Below are 16501 nucleotides of genomic sequence, written 5' to 3' on the forward strand. Positions count from 1 at the left end.
ACTCTCTACAATTACATATGAAAACAAAGTTATCATTGAAATATGAATTTTAATTTAAAATAACTGACACTAGAAATTTTGAAAATACTTGGGCATTTAATATTACATTTAATCAGATATTAGCAACTTGATTATGCAACTTCTATGAGTTTAAAAAATACAGAGCTTTTTCCTCTTTATTTATTTATATTTTTGGGGGTCACCTGTCATTAAAATGGTTACCTTTTTTGCTTTAAAACAAATTCTTTTAGGATGTTAACATCTAAACCACATCATTTCTACTTGTCAGAATTGAGCCTATCTTCTCTCCCTTTGGTGAATTACACTGAATTATCGATGCACAAAGGAATTCTTAAACTGGACACAAGCTGAACTTCAAATATCATATAAGTAAACACCATTCAGTCTTACACAACTCTATTAATATAGTCAATATCCACTCATAGCAGGGGTAAGACCATGACTGCTCATTCTAAAACGGCTATTTTTCTCATTAAACTGCCCTAAACAGAAAGGTTACGTTTTATCCCAGTCCAGCTTTTCCTACATCTGTGTAGTTCATCACTGAGCCTTTTTCTTCTTTTCTCCAGGCAGTTGTGAAGTGGCCATCAATGATGACCTAGAAGGATTCAGGAAGTGTACTTCCCTTAATGCAATGAACATATTGTGCATTCTTATACACATACAAGAGAAAAATGAAAGTCAAAGCTGAAAGTAAAATGGACATAATTTTAATGATTTTTTTTAATTTTGTGCATTGGATTCAAACAGCAAACTGTGTGCACTCAACTGTTATCACAATGTTGTCAAGAGGTCTGTGTCTTTTACCATTTTACACACAATTGTTCATTACAGTATGTTATCAGCCTCGTGGAAACCAGGGGTGTGGCATGGTAAGCAGTGGTGGTAGTGCACCTAGCTTTTATATTATCTAACTTGAAAATATTTCTCTTCTATGATTCCTTTTTTTCTTGATAAAAATAGTTTTCACCAAACGTTGGTGGTGCACACGCACTACCATTCATGCTTGACATCACACCCCTGACAGGAACACATGTTCTTATTTTGTTGATAAAAAGTATTACAAAAATTTCCATACAAAAACTATTTTCATAGAAATCTTGCATTTCCACAAATAAACCTGAACATTTTTTTGAAAAAAACTGCTCAAGAATTTTGTTCATTTAACATTGTGACTGTATTGATAAACGCAGTCCACTTCAAAGTTCTCCACACACTTTTCTATAGATGACCAGTCCCCTTTCTCCTTTCACCGGGATCTGCCCAGGCTCCATCAAGTTCATTTATAGCAGGAACGAGGGTTTAAGTTAACATCTCTGAATGTTAGAATGAAAGCTTCCATCTTCCACATAACCATCAATACTCAGCCCTCTTTTTCAACTTAAAACAAAGATTGCAAAACATCATCCTTTTTAATTCAGAATCTCTGAACCAACTGTTGCTTTTTTATTATTATTATTCTTGGTACAGGGTTGGGGAAAAGGTGTAAGGGGATAGGTAGGGTTCTGGTAGAGTCATATGTTAAATCTCCTGCCTTAGTCAATTTAAGAAAAACATTATTGCCTTGGTAATTGACATTTCTATCTCAATCAGTGACACAGACTGTCAAAAGAAAGAAAGAAAGAAAAACACTGATGAATATCTGCTTTATATTCCACTTGCCATGATATTCAGATTTGTTTTGCATTACATTTTTTTCACATCCTATAAACACATATCGTCTATTCAGATGATCATTATACTGAGTAGTTGGGGGCCAGTAACATCACCACCTCTATTATCTGGGTGTCAAAGGACTGTACTGTTTCACTACAGTTTTTGCTGATTCCAAGTATTCTTATTCTTAATGATTTTTTTTTTTTTACTGGTTACCCTTGGGGGCATCGATACTCCACCTCCTGGCAACAGTTGGACTTCAAAAGGAACCTGTAATTTCTTACTGGACTGCATTTGAAACCAGCCACAAAATGCGCATGTAACATTCACTCAAAAGAAGGGAGGAACCCATGATAAACAGTGTAACCCAGTGTAACTTGGTTGATCCATGATGCTTGTAAATCAAGTCTGATCATTGCAACTGCTTAGATCACAGAGTCTCTAGTTCATAGACACAGCGGCATGAGGTAACTCATTTTATTTTGCACAGGTTGCATATTTCCACAGGAAACATTCTCGCTAAATTGTTTGGAAAAAAGACGACAGTTTGTGCTTGGGTGTCTGGCCTCCCAGCTTTATGCCATGGTTTCTTTACCTGGCAACCTTCTGTCGTTAAATGTGTGCATGTTGATAACTTCTTCTGTTTTCACAATAACGGGGGCCTGTGGCTTGTGTTTTAACCGACGCTGGCACTTCAAGGACATCCTCAGCTCTTCTACCATGGCGCTACAGAAGGACCTCTAAGAATAACACAGAGAATGAAATATTACAAAACAGATAAACTGCAACTGCCCAGAAATAATATTAAAAGCATTTTCAATAGGCTTGTCAACATAGCCACCTTGAAGGTTTGAAAAATTTCATTACAAAGGTTATGATTTGATTGTTGTACTTTTAACACACAACTCACGATAAGTAAAATATTTTATCAAAGTGGGCTAGTTTAAAGAAAATCTCCACCTGATAGTGAAATAAACTGCAAACAAGGAATGCACAGATACATATATGTTGAATAAGATTTTCAGATGTAAAACTGATTCATGTCATAAAATATAAATCTACCTTAAAATTTAAATACAAACACATCTACACCAATCAATAACCAGAAATCCATTCTTGATTTTTAAACAAATTAGAAATGTACTACTTTTTAGATCACAACATTGAATATGAAAATTTTCTTTAAACATGGATTCTTTACTGTGCAGCTCAACAGAACAAAAATAGTGCTCACACATTTAGACATAAAAACATGGGAAATAATTTCTGGTATTCACTATACCTTTGCGTGATTATGCCCATAAAACTATTGATGATGATTACAAACAAATATGATTTAATCATGAAATGACAAACTAGCACGTTAAAAATACATGAACAAATATTAACTTTTTTTGGTCAACATCAGCTTGATAACTGAGAGCTGGCAAATAATTCATCCCATGAAGAAAAAATGACCCTACAAATATTTTTTTTTGAATTCCCATTTCATTGGCAATAGATTTGCTAGAAATTCTGTATGTCTGGGGCTCATTATTACACACCCCTCACAATTCCCATTACAGAGTCATATATGTGAAATAAAATTTTATTAGGCTTCTTCCCCAACTTAATTCAGTACAAGTGTTTTAGTTACATATAGGTCAGATTCATGAACCAGTTGCACATTGCAGTTGGAATTCAGATGGGCCGAGGCTTAGGCTCTTTCTGTGCAAGAATTAAAAATGTGGACAACAACCAAAAATGGTGACAAATATGAAAAATTTACACAATTCCAAATAGTGATATGAAAACAAAGTGGAATAAACCTAATCAAATTTGCATGTGAAGACTTATTTTTTGCTTTAGGTGTTGCTGCTTTCTTGTTTATCAGTTTAGGCTAATTTCAAAAGAATACAGAATAAAAATATTTAATACCATGTATGTGCCTTGTATTTTTTAAAAAAGTATTTTGCATGCATAATCTTTTGTGTCTAATACTTTGAATTAAAGTAAGCATCTCTGTGACAGAAAACTGATTCAGAGAAAAGAGAAGTCACTTTCTACTGCTCACATCTGAGACTCCAGCAAGATATCCTGATAACCCAATTTTGTGATTTCTGACCCCATCTTAGTATCTTTTTGTCCATTCCTGGCTATATCCTCATTGCTCTCATATGGGTTCCTGGACAGTTTCCTTAGTGGTCTTCCCAACTCTTTATCTAGGCTATTCCTTCCCCAAAGGCTCAGATGCCAGAAAAATCTATTTTTAAACCAGTTATTAATAGCATTTCTTTGTCCAAGAAACAGGTAAAATCCAAATCTGTTTTTTCCTATCATGACTTCTCTGATTTAGCATTCCCCCTTCTCATTCACCCTTCCCATTTCATTTTTCTCTATACACACTGTTCTCTGCTTGGACCTCCAGTGTTTTTCTCCTCTGCTTCTCCTTGTTCTGGGACCCTGCAGAGTTCTTTCATCTTTCATATCAATCCAACTTTACCCCTTACCTCAGGACATAACTCACAATTTAACTTAATCAGAAATCACTTTCCAATTGACCAGGCTTATTATTTTCAGTCACTTTGGTTTTGTCCTTTTAGTATTTTGCACTCATTATCATGTTTTTCTACATGGCCTCTGGGTCTTCTATGTATCCCTCTTACTAAATTGCAGAATAGAAATCAAGTTCTTATGGCACTGACTGAACACATATGTATTCTTTAAATGTTGACAAAATTTTAACAGTAACTACACATGATCCTAATATTTAAATTCCTACTTAACAATATGTTTAATTCAATTACTTAAAAATTTTTTTTCAGAAGCCTAGTAAATGCATGTATACAAGTTATCTGATTAATCAGGTAAAACTTTGGTATTTGTTTAATAACATAAAATTAGTAAAAATATTAATTTATTAGTACTTATAATGGGTGGTGATTAAATGCTACACATGAATTTCCCATTAACTACAGTTACTGCCATGCATTATTTATAATGTGTTAAATTATACAGTTCGGAAGTTCATGAATTATATTTCTATTAAAGGATTTATATGACACCTGACAGCCAGTATATGGACACAGTGTTTCTCATTGCTTAATACCTACTATTAGATGTACTTATTAAGAACATGATGATAATGATGATGAAGATGGTGATGATGACAACACTGTAGAAATGGAAAAATCTGACTCCAAAAGGGGGAAGAATACATAGTCTTGAGGTAACTTAGTCTTGGCTCTCTGTTGAAACATTTAACAGAAGAATTGATTAGATAATATAACAAGGTCAGAACTTGATGCCATTGACACTTTAAAATGTTATAGGATGTGAATAACGTTGAGTTGTTTGAAATAAGTCTTCACTTAAAATGAATAAATTTCCCATATGTTAAATAATTGATCAATTGATCACACCTTCTTCTTAGTAAACTCAATTTTTAGACATTTTGAATATATTAGTTCCAAAAAAATGGAATATATATTAATTTTTTGTTCATACTAAAAGATTAGCCTAAACAACTGATTTCCTTTGGGAAAAAAAGTCTTATAAATATACATATCTATTCAAAGATAAAATGACTCTATTTTATTTCTAGTAAGTTAAACTGCCCTTAGTACCCTATACTTAACTTCAACTACAAATAAAGGCATATGAAACTCTTTTTAGGCAATTTTATAATATGTAACATTTATAATGCTGCGTAATATAAAATGTAGGTAAAAAAGCTGCACCAATCAAAAACCACAATACTTTCATCTTTTATGAATTAAACTATCTTAAAAGAATTATATTTATAGATTTAGAAACTCTGAATATTATAAACATGTAATCCCACCATTACCATTTTAGGCTTTATCTATTCTACAAAGATATTAGAAAGTGAATATTCTAGTCAAGCAGCCTTTAATCAACTAACCAATAGCTTTGATTATTTAATGTCAAATTACTAATTTTACTAATCTTTTTTTTTTTCTCTGGATGAGCCGAATTTTACCAGTTCTCCTTTGATCTATCACTGTAAGTTTACCTAAAAAATAGTTTAAGTTACTAATAAAGTCACTGTGAGGCCATAGCTTCTCTTCTCACAAGTAGAATATTTCTTATCCTTTGCAAAACTATGAAAACCTTTAGATTTGAGCAAGAGTTTAGAATCAACATGGGAAATTTAAAGAATTTAATGATATCATAAAGTACTGTTCACTTGTGGCACCAGGGTAAACACCCTGGTGTTTTTCTTTTGTAAAGCTTTAGAATGCAAATTCCATATTTTAATCTGTAAGAATTTAAAGTTGAAACTATAAAAATGCTTGTGGGTTATAGTTAATTCTCTGTGCTGTATGTTGCCAAAAAATTACTAGGTCTAACTTTTAAATAAGGTTCTAATGTTCATTCAAGAGACAATGTCTTTCCTACTTCATATAATATTTGGAATTTTGAAAAAATGTCTTTTTATTGAACTATGAAATAAGGCTTTGGAAAACCAAGTGCAGTTAACAGGAGTTTCCTGGCTTATAATAAAGTAGAAGGAAAAAGAGGAGGAGAAGGAGGAGGACAGGAGAAAGGAGAGGCAGAAGAAAGAACTAAGGAAAAAGAGAGAGCAATAGAGAGGGAAGGAAGGAAGGAAAGAAGGAAGGAAGGGAGGGAAAGAAGGAAGGAAAGAAGGAAGGGAGGGAGGGAGGGAGGGAGGAAGGAAGGAAGGAAGGAAGGAAGGAAGGAAGGAAGGAAGGAAGAAGGGAGCTTGGGAGGGAGCAAGGGTGGGAAGAAGAAAAAGGAAGCTATGTTGCTTTTTTTACAAATCACTTCTCCTTACCACAAATTGTATCATTAAATAAAGTAAGTTTCTTAGGGTGAAAACAACAACAAAAATGTTTCTCCACATTAATATAACAGACTACAAAAAGAAAAAAGAAAGGCACAAGGATACTAACCATTATTAAAAACCTCTTTTAGTAAGTTTCAAAAGTTTACTAAACAGTGTCTGGATGGTAGGGTGGCACTAACCAAATAGAAGATTCCTGAAAATGAAAATTTAAATCTTTGAGCTGTTAGCATGTATAATTGCATTTAAATTAGTAAAACTCATAAAATTCACTATATTTCATGAGGCAACCTGCATTTACACATCTCTAATTCTAGAAATGATGAAGGCCTGGAAACCTTAAAAGTATAAATTTGGCTATTTTACATTGTTTTTCAATAAAGCTGTATTTTTATTTTGAGTACAATAAGACAACATAAATAGTCCACAGAAAAATGTTCTCAAAAATATAATTATTGGTGTGTCAAATAATTTATTTTTAATAGCTTTAACTTTCTAATTTATTGATGTGTTTATATGATCGCATGATGTGACAGCACTTGGCAAAGCTCATGATTTTTTTTTATAAATTAAAAAGCTAGTTGTAAATATGTTCCACATTGAATCCTGGCATAAACTACATTTTAGTTTAAGATCTTTATATTTAGCAATGTCTCTTTTAAAAACAGCAACTGATGAAAAATAACCAATTTGAATTGTTGAACTCTGAAGCTTGTCATTTTCATGTTGAATGGATGTAGTCATTTACCACTCAGAGGCAAAATAGTCATAAAATATTATGCAGAACTATCAAGTATGTATTTAGTATGTATTTTTTAAGGAGGAAAATCTATTTTATGTGTATTGCTGTCCTATTCTTTGATAGTATAAAAACTAAATGACGCTCCAGTATTCATTCAGAATAATTTCAACCATTTTTGCATATAGTTTCTATTTGAAATCCCACCAAAACATCTTCAAGGTACTTCAATCAGATTTGTAGCTCAATATTCTAATGCATATAGCATATGTCAGCTAAACCGTTTTGTTTTGTGCTAATCCTTTTAATTGTTTGTTAACTGATAATGGATAACCAGTCCATTCTCAGGCACTTTTCTAATTAATTTCTGATGCCGTAGGCCATTTGGCCAAGAATTACAAGTTGTGTGTCATAAAGACAATTCCAAACAGTCACTGTGATCCTTGCATAAAATTATCCCACATTAGATAATAACTAAATCAAATAAATAAAACTAAAATGGAATAAAATTATATAGAACATAATATGTGATATTTTTAATAAACACTTATTTAATATGACATATTCCTTTTGATTTATACTCTTTGTAAATGACAGGATTTTTACAATATCAAAGAGGTAATGCTATGCATCAGAAGTATAAATTGACATCAGGCTATATGAATGCAACAGTAAAGCAATGAGAGATGGAAAATGACTAGTTAAGGCACTTATGTCAAAAATGCATAAAGCAACTTTGATCTTGATATTCAGTTCTAGAGATGCTCTCATTTTGAAAAAAAAGTGTTATTTAGCTACACAGCTATCAGACAGGATGTTTTAGATGCAGGTTCTGTAGTGATCTTATTGCTTTATCACTTTTATTTTACAGCTAGAGAAACTCAAACTCATGACGTCATCTCTCCAAGGTTATGCATATAACCGGTATTAGAACTAAAAGAAGAGAGCTGTTCTCTTGATCATCATTCTATGAATGCTTTATTATATTAGCCTGCCTCCTGAACAAGGATTCGAATTTCAGTGGAGCCTTTTACCTGGACTTTGTTCTTAATAAATGTTAATCTTTGAATAGTAAGTAATAAATCAGACAAAAAATATGGGGCAAGAAGAAATACATTTTTTAATGAATAAAATGACAAAGCATTCTATGCTTTAGCCGGGGTTATTTTACAATGATAAACTTAACCAAAGATTAAAATATTCTCAGAAACCTTAACTCTTACAGAAACAGTTACTGAATATCTTTATATTGCATTTAGCAAATACAGTGAGACAGAGAAAAATGAAGCATCATTGTACATTTTTACACTTCCCCTACTTAAGCTCGAAAAAATCAATGAATAAGGTCTGACAAGCTTCAACACCACTTTAGTCAATACAGCTATGAAATGCATTTTAAGAAAAAGCAATGTTTATCATCACATTCTTGCTAGTAGTCATTATGATACAATTTTCAACAAAACATATAACATCCAAATATCTAATGTTGAATTCCAGAAAAGCTCTTTTTAAGATCCAGCAGTTAAAATGTATTAGCTTTATGAATAATAATAATATATTATAGCAATATCTGCTTATTTTATGCCAGACACATACAAAATACCAATGTATATTAACTATCTTAATTTTAAAAACATTTCATTTATGATGTATTCATAACCCATTTGTTTAAGACATATATATAGAAAGATTAAGTAATTTTATCTAAAGTTGAACAAATTTGAGAAAAGATCCTAAACCTTTTTTTTTTTTTTTTCTGATTCCAAAACTCATGCTTAATTGTCTAGGAAAGTGAAATAACTAGATAGTGCATAAGATCAAAGCCCACAATCTGTTTATCTAATTCAAACTCCTACTCCACATATTGTATCAATGCAATTTCAGGAAGAAGCTACCAGGAAAAATAGTTAAATATTTTACCTCGATTTTGTGCAATATGATATAGCTTAAATAGTGTACAGTAAGCATCTTTGACTTTGGGAAATACTTAACCATTAACCCTTGAGACACTTATCCTGATGTACACAATATGGATAATGATATTTGCACTGTTTTCCGGGTAACTTTGTATTCAAATGAGATATTACTCTTTAAAAATTCTAAAGTCATTTATAAAAGTGAGGTAGTATAATTATTATCTGTCCAGCTGCAATCTTAATTTTAAAACATCATTTATGTGCATAAATAGAGGATGACTTATCATAAATGAATGTTTTAAAAAATCCTTTGGCTGATTTGGAACTAGATTAGAGAATAAAATAAAGATTGGCATCTCATTTTTAGTATGATTTTATATTTATATTTAAAAACATTTTAAAAAGCCATCTAGTTAATCCTTTTATGGGTCATTGATAGTAATTGAGAGATGTTCTGCTCTAAGAGAAAGGCAGTAACATAAAAACAATACAAAATGGACTATGTCCAATGTTTGTTTGCAACTTTTAACTTCTGAATAGCAACATGCTTTATGGCTAATTTTTATTATACTGAAAATATACTTAGAACTTTTAACTTCTAAAAAGTTAATTGCAGTTAAAATTCTAAAGCACAGCTGTTCTGTGGTTTGTTAATAGGCATTACTTGCAAAAGGTAAATATTGAAATAAAATCTTTACTGATGATTTATAACACTGTTTATATTCTTATGCCTTGTGCAATAAACAGCCTCTTTTAAAAAGCATTGCTTCTGATAGAACAAATTCTTCAGCATTCTGAAGGTGACAACCTATTTTCATTCTTCTGGTTCCATGAAATACAGAATCAGCCAGCTTTGAAAAGTGTTTTCCATGTAAATAATCTTTCACCCAGGATCCCTAATCTCTCAGGATTAAACTAAACCACTCTGATTTTCTCTTTGTCATTCCCCCAAATTGCACTGTTTCATTCACTTGTCCTTCTACCATGAGTTACAGCTTCCCTCTACATTTGTTATTCAACTATAGACTGAAGAGCATTCTATGTGCCCTTAAAATCTTTTGTTAACTTTCAATGTCAGAAAAACCATCATTATTTAGAGATTATCTAGAATATAATATACCAGTGTTCTATAATACAAATAACAACATTGACTGAAATGCACTATATCTGGAAAACAACAATACCAAGTAGTTCTTAAAACATACTTCAATCATACTAAAAGGTAGTTCAAATCAATACAAATTCAATATCTGAGCGATAATTCATCTTTTTTTTGTTTCTCAGACATTTTGATTAAATTTTGTTAATAAGTAATAAGAAAGAATATTTTTGTTGCTAAGTCTTTTCATGTCAGGAAACTGAAAGATTCATGTTCAAACTGTTCAGTAAAAACAATTTTTACAGGCAAATCCATTTTCAATGGCATGGGAATGAAAATATTTCTGTATATAAATCAGACAGAAATTAAACTGTATAAGTTACATTACTATTCTTGCTGGAAATCAAATTATGTGTATCTTTCAAAAGAGGACATACTAAAACATTTAAGAAATGAGTGATTTTAAAAATGAATTGAACCATAATTATGTCATAAAATAGTTTAATTAAAATTATTACAATCACTTCTAAGTCATGCTTACAAAACTGATATATTATCATAAATATTGCCAGACAAAACAAAACTCTTAAGTAGCTTTTTTCAGTGATAAGTAAGACTTAGGAGGGGGAAACAGGACCTTTCAAGCACATCCACGTAACCTGAAATTTACTGATAATTGCCTCAGATATATAACAGTTTTTTTGGATTCTTGCTGGATGAAATTTAAGTACTTATATTTTTTAAATCAGGGAAAAGGTAAGGCAAGAAGAAAATGTACCTGTTGATTAATTACTTTTCAGATACATTCAGAAAGGAAAAACATTTTGAGGATCTTTCCAAATGGTCAAGTTACACTTTGGACAAACCAGAAAAATAAATATTTACTTTGAAATTTCAAATAAATGAAAAGCAATGTATCTTTGATGCATTAATATTTGCATCAAAATTAAAACCATGAAATATTATAAAAATTGCAATACACCATCTTGTGGTTATCTGGAAGGAATGCAATTATGAGTTTTGAAGTTTAAGGTCTATATATTTCAGCATTTTCTTCTATTTTCAGTTTTAACGTGCCTTCCTTTAAAAAAATGATACTTTCTTATACTACTCCTAATTATTGAAAATATTAAAAAGTTATAGCCATCAAGACCTATTTGTTCTACTAATATTTTACAAAATACATGCTTATAAGACATTTTATTTTCATCTTTAAATAGTAATAATAATACTTATTAACTTTATTAAGTTCTTTGTTCAGTTCTCAGTAAATAATTATGGAGTAAATGAATCATTTCAGAAGTATTTACCTCATTTTTAAAATTTAAGAAATGTAATTAAAGGCACAATTATGAATGCAAATAAACTGAATTTCTGTATGTCTTCATGAGTATCTGTGATAAGAACTAAGAATATTTTATGGCTAATTTTAATAAATTAAGTAAGGTGTTAAACAAACTGTATAGCTCAACTAAATAAAATAATTTCCTCAAGAAAACTAAAAAATATTTGAGTCCAAGACCTAGTTTATTATAATAAATAAAATGGGTCATTTCTAATAAATCCATTAGTATTTACTTTATAAACACAGTTCTTTTGAACTATATAGAACTATAGTTCTTTTTTATTCCCTACAATATATTTTATGTTTTTCTAAATAGTTTCCTAGAATCAATTTCATCATTAATTTTAAAAGATAGAAAGACATAGATAAATAAATAGATGATAAATAGATCAATCTATTTTATGCCAACAGGCACTGTTTGAGACCTGGGAGATATAAACCAAAAACAGTTGATCTTTGTCCAAAAGAACTGAGATTCTAGTAGGGAGAGAGGCAGCCACACAGAAACCAACAAATATGAACAAAATAGTGTGCTAAGGAAGAATAGAGATGTGCATAGGCTTCACAGAGAAAAGGTATCTAAACTTAATGATTGCTGTGGTTTACAACGGGCAAAATACCTTCCCAACTTTCTCAAAGGGGTAGGAAATGTTTTTGGAATGATGACAGTACCTGAAATCACCTAAGTAAAAAAAAAAAAAAAAAAAAAAGTAAGATATATACGTAATATTTTTTTCCCAGTGGAATAGGAAATGAAATCTGAACACCACCTTGTGGAAATAGCTGTGTCCTGTACCCACATTCATTATATCTACTGATTAGGGAAAGCTTCTGGGGCAAGTAGATACTTACTCTTGAATGATACTAGTCTAAAATAACTAGTGGGAGTTTGCCAAGTAGAAGAATGGTTAAGATTTGCTCAAGTCAAGTCGAAGAGGATTTTAAAAAGCTGAATGACCTTGGAAAATTGAAAGTAATTTAATCTGACTAGAGTAAAGGTACAAATTGGGGAGAAACAAAAAAATGAACATTAATGGTAGACAGGCACAGATCCTGAAGTGCCTCATCTGCTAAGCTAGGGAATTTGGATTTCATTATGGAAGCTATGTGGAGACAGGGTGTGAAAGCACTGGGGATTGTGACTAATAATGTTCCTGTAGTACCAGCACAGTTTCTTTTGTTTCATCTGCTTTGGTCAAAATAGGTACATTAATTTCCCTTTGATTGCTTAGAAGGTCATACAGGTCCATAGAAATTCAAGAGAGCTGACTGATGCGTGGAAAATTCAACCAAACTAGTTATAGTAAGTATGAAGAAGATTCTTTTACAGAATTAAATCCCTACATTCTTTGTTTGGGGGTTTCATTGTTTTGTTTTGTTTTTCAACAGACTGCTTATAGACTAATTGTGCATAAAGACACGGCCTGGGCAAATCATATGATTAGAACACAAAGAGACAAGGGCAATAGAACACCACATATGTCAAGAGATTAATTCATTGGTTTTATTTTGATACTAAGCTATAAATGAAAGAAAACCATTACAAATGGAATACTTGAGGTTCCAAATAGAAAACCTGAATTCCTCCTGTAATTTTTGGGCTCATTTTAAGCATTAACTAACTAAATGACACTTTTATTGCAAATTATAGTAAAGAATCGAAATTGACGAGTTAATGGTTTTTTGTCTTTGATTAGTCCTTTGGATTTGATTTCAAAACTTATTTTGACACTACAGAAAGGATCATAACATAAAAAGCATATTTAGATGTATTCATCAGTCACACCAGTGCAACAAATATTTGATTTAGCCAAGTCAGCATATATAGTCATCCTGAATGTTGTGGGGAAATAAATCATATGATTTTCTGAATTTTTCAAACTTTTTAATTGGTTCTTTTACTTAAGGACAAAAGGAGACTATGAAAATACTCATTTATAAAAACATTATTTCTAAGTGTTAAATACTGTAGTCAAGTAAAAATCAAGTAAAAAACTAGAAATGCCGTATGTAAAATTTTGATTTCAGATAGGATAAGTAATTGCAACATAAATTACCAAAGACAGAGGAAAATGTTTTTGTTTTTCAAAAAATAGTTTTAAAGGTGTCGACGTTCAAAGAATATTAGAAAATATATTTACCCATTAATGTATGATATTATTTTAATTTCATATTTTTGCTCTTCATATTTACCAATGAAAGTTTATAAATCTTTTAAATATGAAGAATATAATCCTACTATAACACAGGGTCTAAAGATTAAGCCCTCAAAAACTATTTTTTTAATTAAAAACAAAAGAGATGTTTATCTACAAAAAGTAAATGAGGTGCCAGAGACTTAAAAATGGTAAAGCAATATTTCATGTTCAGAGCTATAAATTTACATACAAAAAGTGTCATGTATCATCTGAGAGATTTTTCTATAAATATTCTTCATATTTATAGAACTGAGGATATTATAGCACTAGAAATATATAATTTGAATGAGATTCACAAATTTTTCAGGAATGGAACAGAAAGACATTCATACAAAAGACTAAATGTATTAAAATCCTAAGAAAAAATGCCATAGTCTCAATATTTTTGAAGGTTATATATATTCTTGTAAGACTCTGGTGCAAAGGAATAGGGACTTATTAAGAAAAACAGTAAATGGCAAGAAAGAAACCACAATATTTTCACACATTCACTAATTTAGAAAATAAACTGTAATTTTCACAATGCAATTTAAGATTTATTTCAATTAGAAATTTATTGGGCTAAAAGTCTTCAAATAAAAATTTCATTTACCCTCTAACTTGAAACTGTTCTTCAGGATTGCATTTTAAAATGCAATCTATAAGTATCTATAAGTATTTTTTCCTTCATTTTACAATTTAATATCTATAAGTATTTTTTCCTTCATTTTACAATTTCCAATTTTGCTTCCATCACTAATTGTATTTCTCCATCAAACTAATTACAATGAACTTCAAGTAGCAAGAGATGCTTTTTCCAGGCTTCAATAAATGGAGAAATAGTCACTTGTTCTGAAGCTGGCTTTAATTTAAACATATTATTTTAAATTAAAAATCACGAAGGTGATCATGATTCTTTCTGTGAACCTTGTTAGATAATGAATGGCGGAAGACAATTAGCGGTCACCGTTGTAAGCATTACCCTTGGTTGGAAAGATCAAAAATAGTTTGTTTTATTATAACAACAATTGATTTAAATTGTAAAAAAGTGACATTTACCTTTTCCAATTGAGCGTTTTTTTTGGATTTGTATAAAAACTCTCCCACTGCCACAAAAACTGAGAGCACCAAGCCGGCTGCCAGAACAATGAAGATGCCACCAATATTTTGAACCCCCAGGGCACTGGCCTCTTTGCTCTCCTCCTCTGGACAACCATTGCCCCTCCACCACTTCTCCTTCATCATGTGCAGCTTGCCTTCCTCTTGCAGCTGAAGAATTGCTATGGTGATTTTGTCTCTATATGGAGAACCTAAGAAAAGAGAGGGAAAGTTAACTATTTCAAGGAAATCAGAGTTTTCTAGTTAAAGGTTAACACAAAGAGAGGAGGGCAGAGCTTTTTCCAGATGCACCAGGGTATGCCAATGTTTATTTTCAGGAGAGAAAAACAACTGGACAAATGACAAAGAATAGAAATATAATGGGATAAGTAAGTAACGACATAAAGTAATGCCTTTCTGATGTTGAAGGGTAAAATAAAATATGTTTTTAAATCAGAAAATGTCTGCTTTGAAAAGGCAGGCAACTCAGAGCGTTGGAAAATAAGTAAAACAGAAATAGAAACCTAAAAAAGATATTGATAGAGTGCAAGGATATTTAGCTAGTGTATAGGAATCATTCCACACTGAAACAGAGCATTGATAAACCAGTAATCTCTATTTTTAGGAAAGTTGTGGGGAAAATTGTGTTATCCAGGATTATGTGCAATAATTTAAGGCAATCATGATCAACAAGCTGTATTCAAGGGTAGCTAATACTTTGAGAATAATAAGTAATCACTTCTATTTTTTATTTAACCCTAATAACAGAAATAACAGGCTGTACAGACTTTGATCCTTCAAAAACCCTCCTGGTAATATGTTGTAAGGATTTTTGGTAGTTTATTTATTATTTTATGCTTTGGGGCAAAATGTTCTCTCCAGTGGAAGCAACAACACAAATGAAATTTAGTATTTAGGCTGACAGGGGTAGATATTCATCTGTTTTAGCTATTCTCTCATCCAAATGCTACTCTGATGAAAATATTCACTTTAAAATTTGCCCCTCAAGCCACTTCAGGTCTCAATGGATAAACCTCGCCCATATTACCTTCTACCTTGATCACTAACTGGACACTCAGCGTAGGTCACCTAGTATTAGCATTATTATCATTTACCTTTCAGGATGTGACTTATTTTCCTATATATATTATAAAATCTCTAGTATACATGATATTTATCTATTTATGTATATCTATCTATCATCTATGTCCTATCATCTATCATCTCAATATTTTCTCACATAATTCTCTTTTCTCAATATTCTCTCGCATAGTAGGTCCTCAACAAATGTTTTATATTATGAGGAGAATAACGTCTGACTGAGGTATTCCTAACATAATGCAAGAGTAACAACCTTCAGTCTCTCTGACATGTATTTAAAAACCATAAATTGGGCAGCCCGGGTGGCTCAGCGGTTTAGTGCCACCTTCAGCCCAGGGCCTGATCTTGGAGACCCAGGATCGAGTCCCACATTAGGCTCCCTGCATGGAGCCTGCTTCTCTCTCTGCTTGTGTCTCTGCTTCTCTCTCCCTGTGTCTCTCATGAATAAATAAATAAAATCTTTAAAAAATAAAAAATAAAATAAAAACCATAAATTAAAGGCCATGTGCTTGGCTATCCAGTTTTCATTAATTCACTGCATC

General features: G+C 31.4%; 1 protein-coding gene across 7 annotated transcripts in view; it reads right to left on the bottom strand.

Moving 5' to 3' along the window:
- Positions 1–709: 709 nt before the first annotated feature.
- GRIK2 (glutamate ionotropic receptor kainate type subunit 2) overlaps positions 710–16501 on the bottom strand; it is a 1079206-nt gene continuing 1063414 nt past the window's right edge. For all 7 annotated transcript variants that reach the window (XM_072831955.1, XM_072831953.1, XM_072831957.1 and 4 more), the window contains 2 exons: positions 14820–15070; positions 710–2417 (listed from right to left, as the gene is read on the bottom strand). In XM_072831955.1, coding sequence (XP_072688056.1) covers positions 2253–2417; positions 14820–15070 — 416 coding nt within the window. In that variant the 3' untranslated portion in view covers positions 710–2252. The remainder of the gene's footprint in view (positions 2418–14819; positions 15071–16501) is intronic.

This window comes from Canis lupus, chromosome 7 (genome assembly GCF_048164855.1).
Source record: "Canis lupus baileyi chromosome 7, mCanLup2.hap1, whole genome shotgun sequence".
Lineage (NCBI taxonomy): Eukaryota > Metazoa > Chordata > Mammalia > Carnivora > Canidae > Canis > Canis lupus.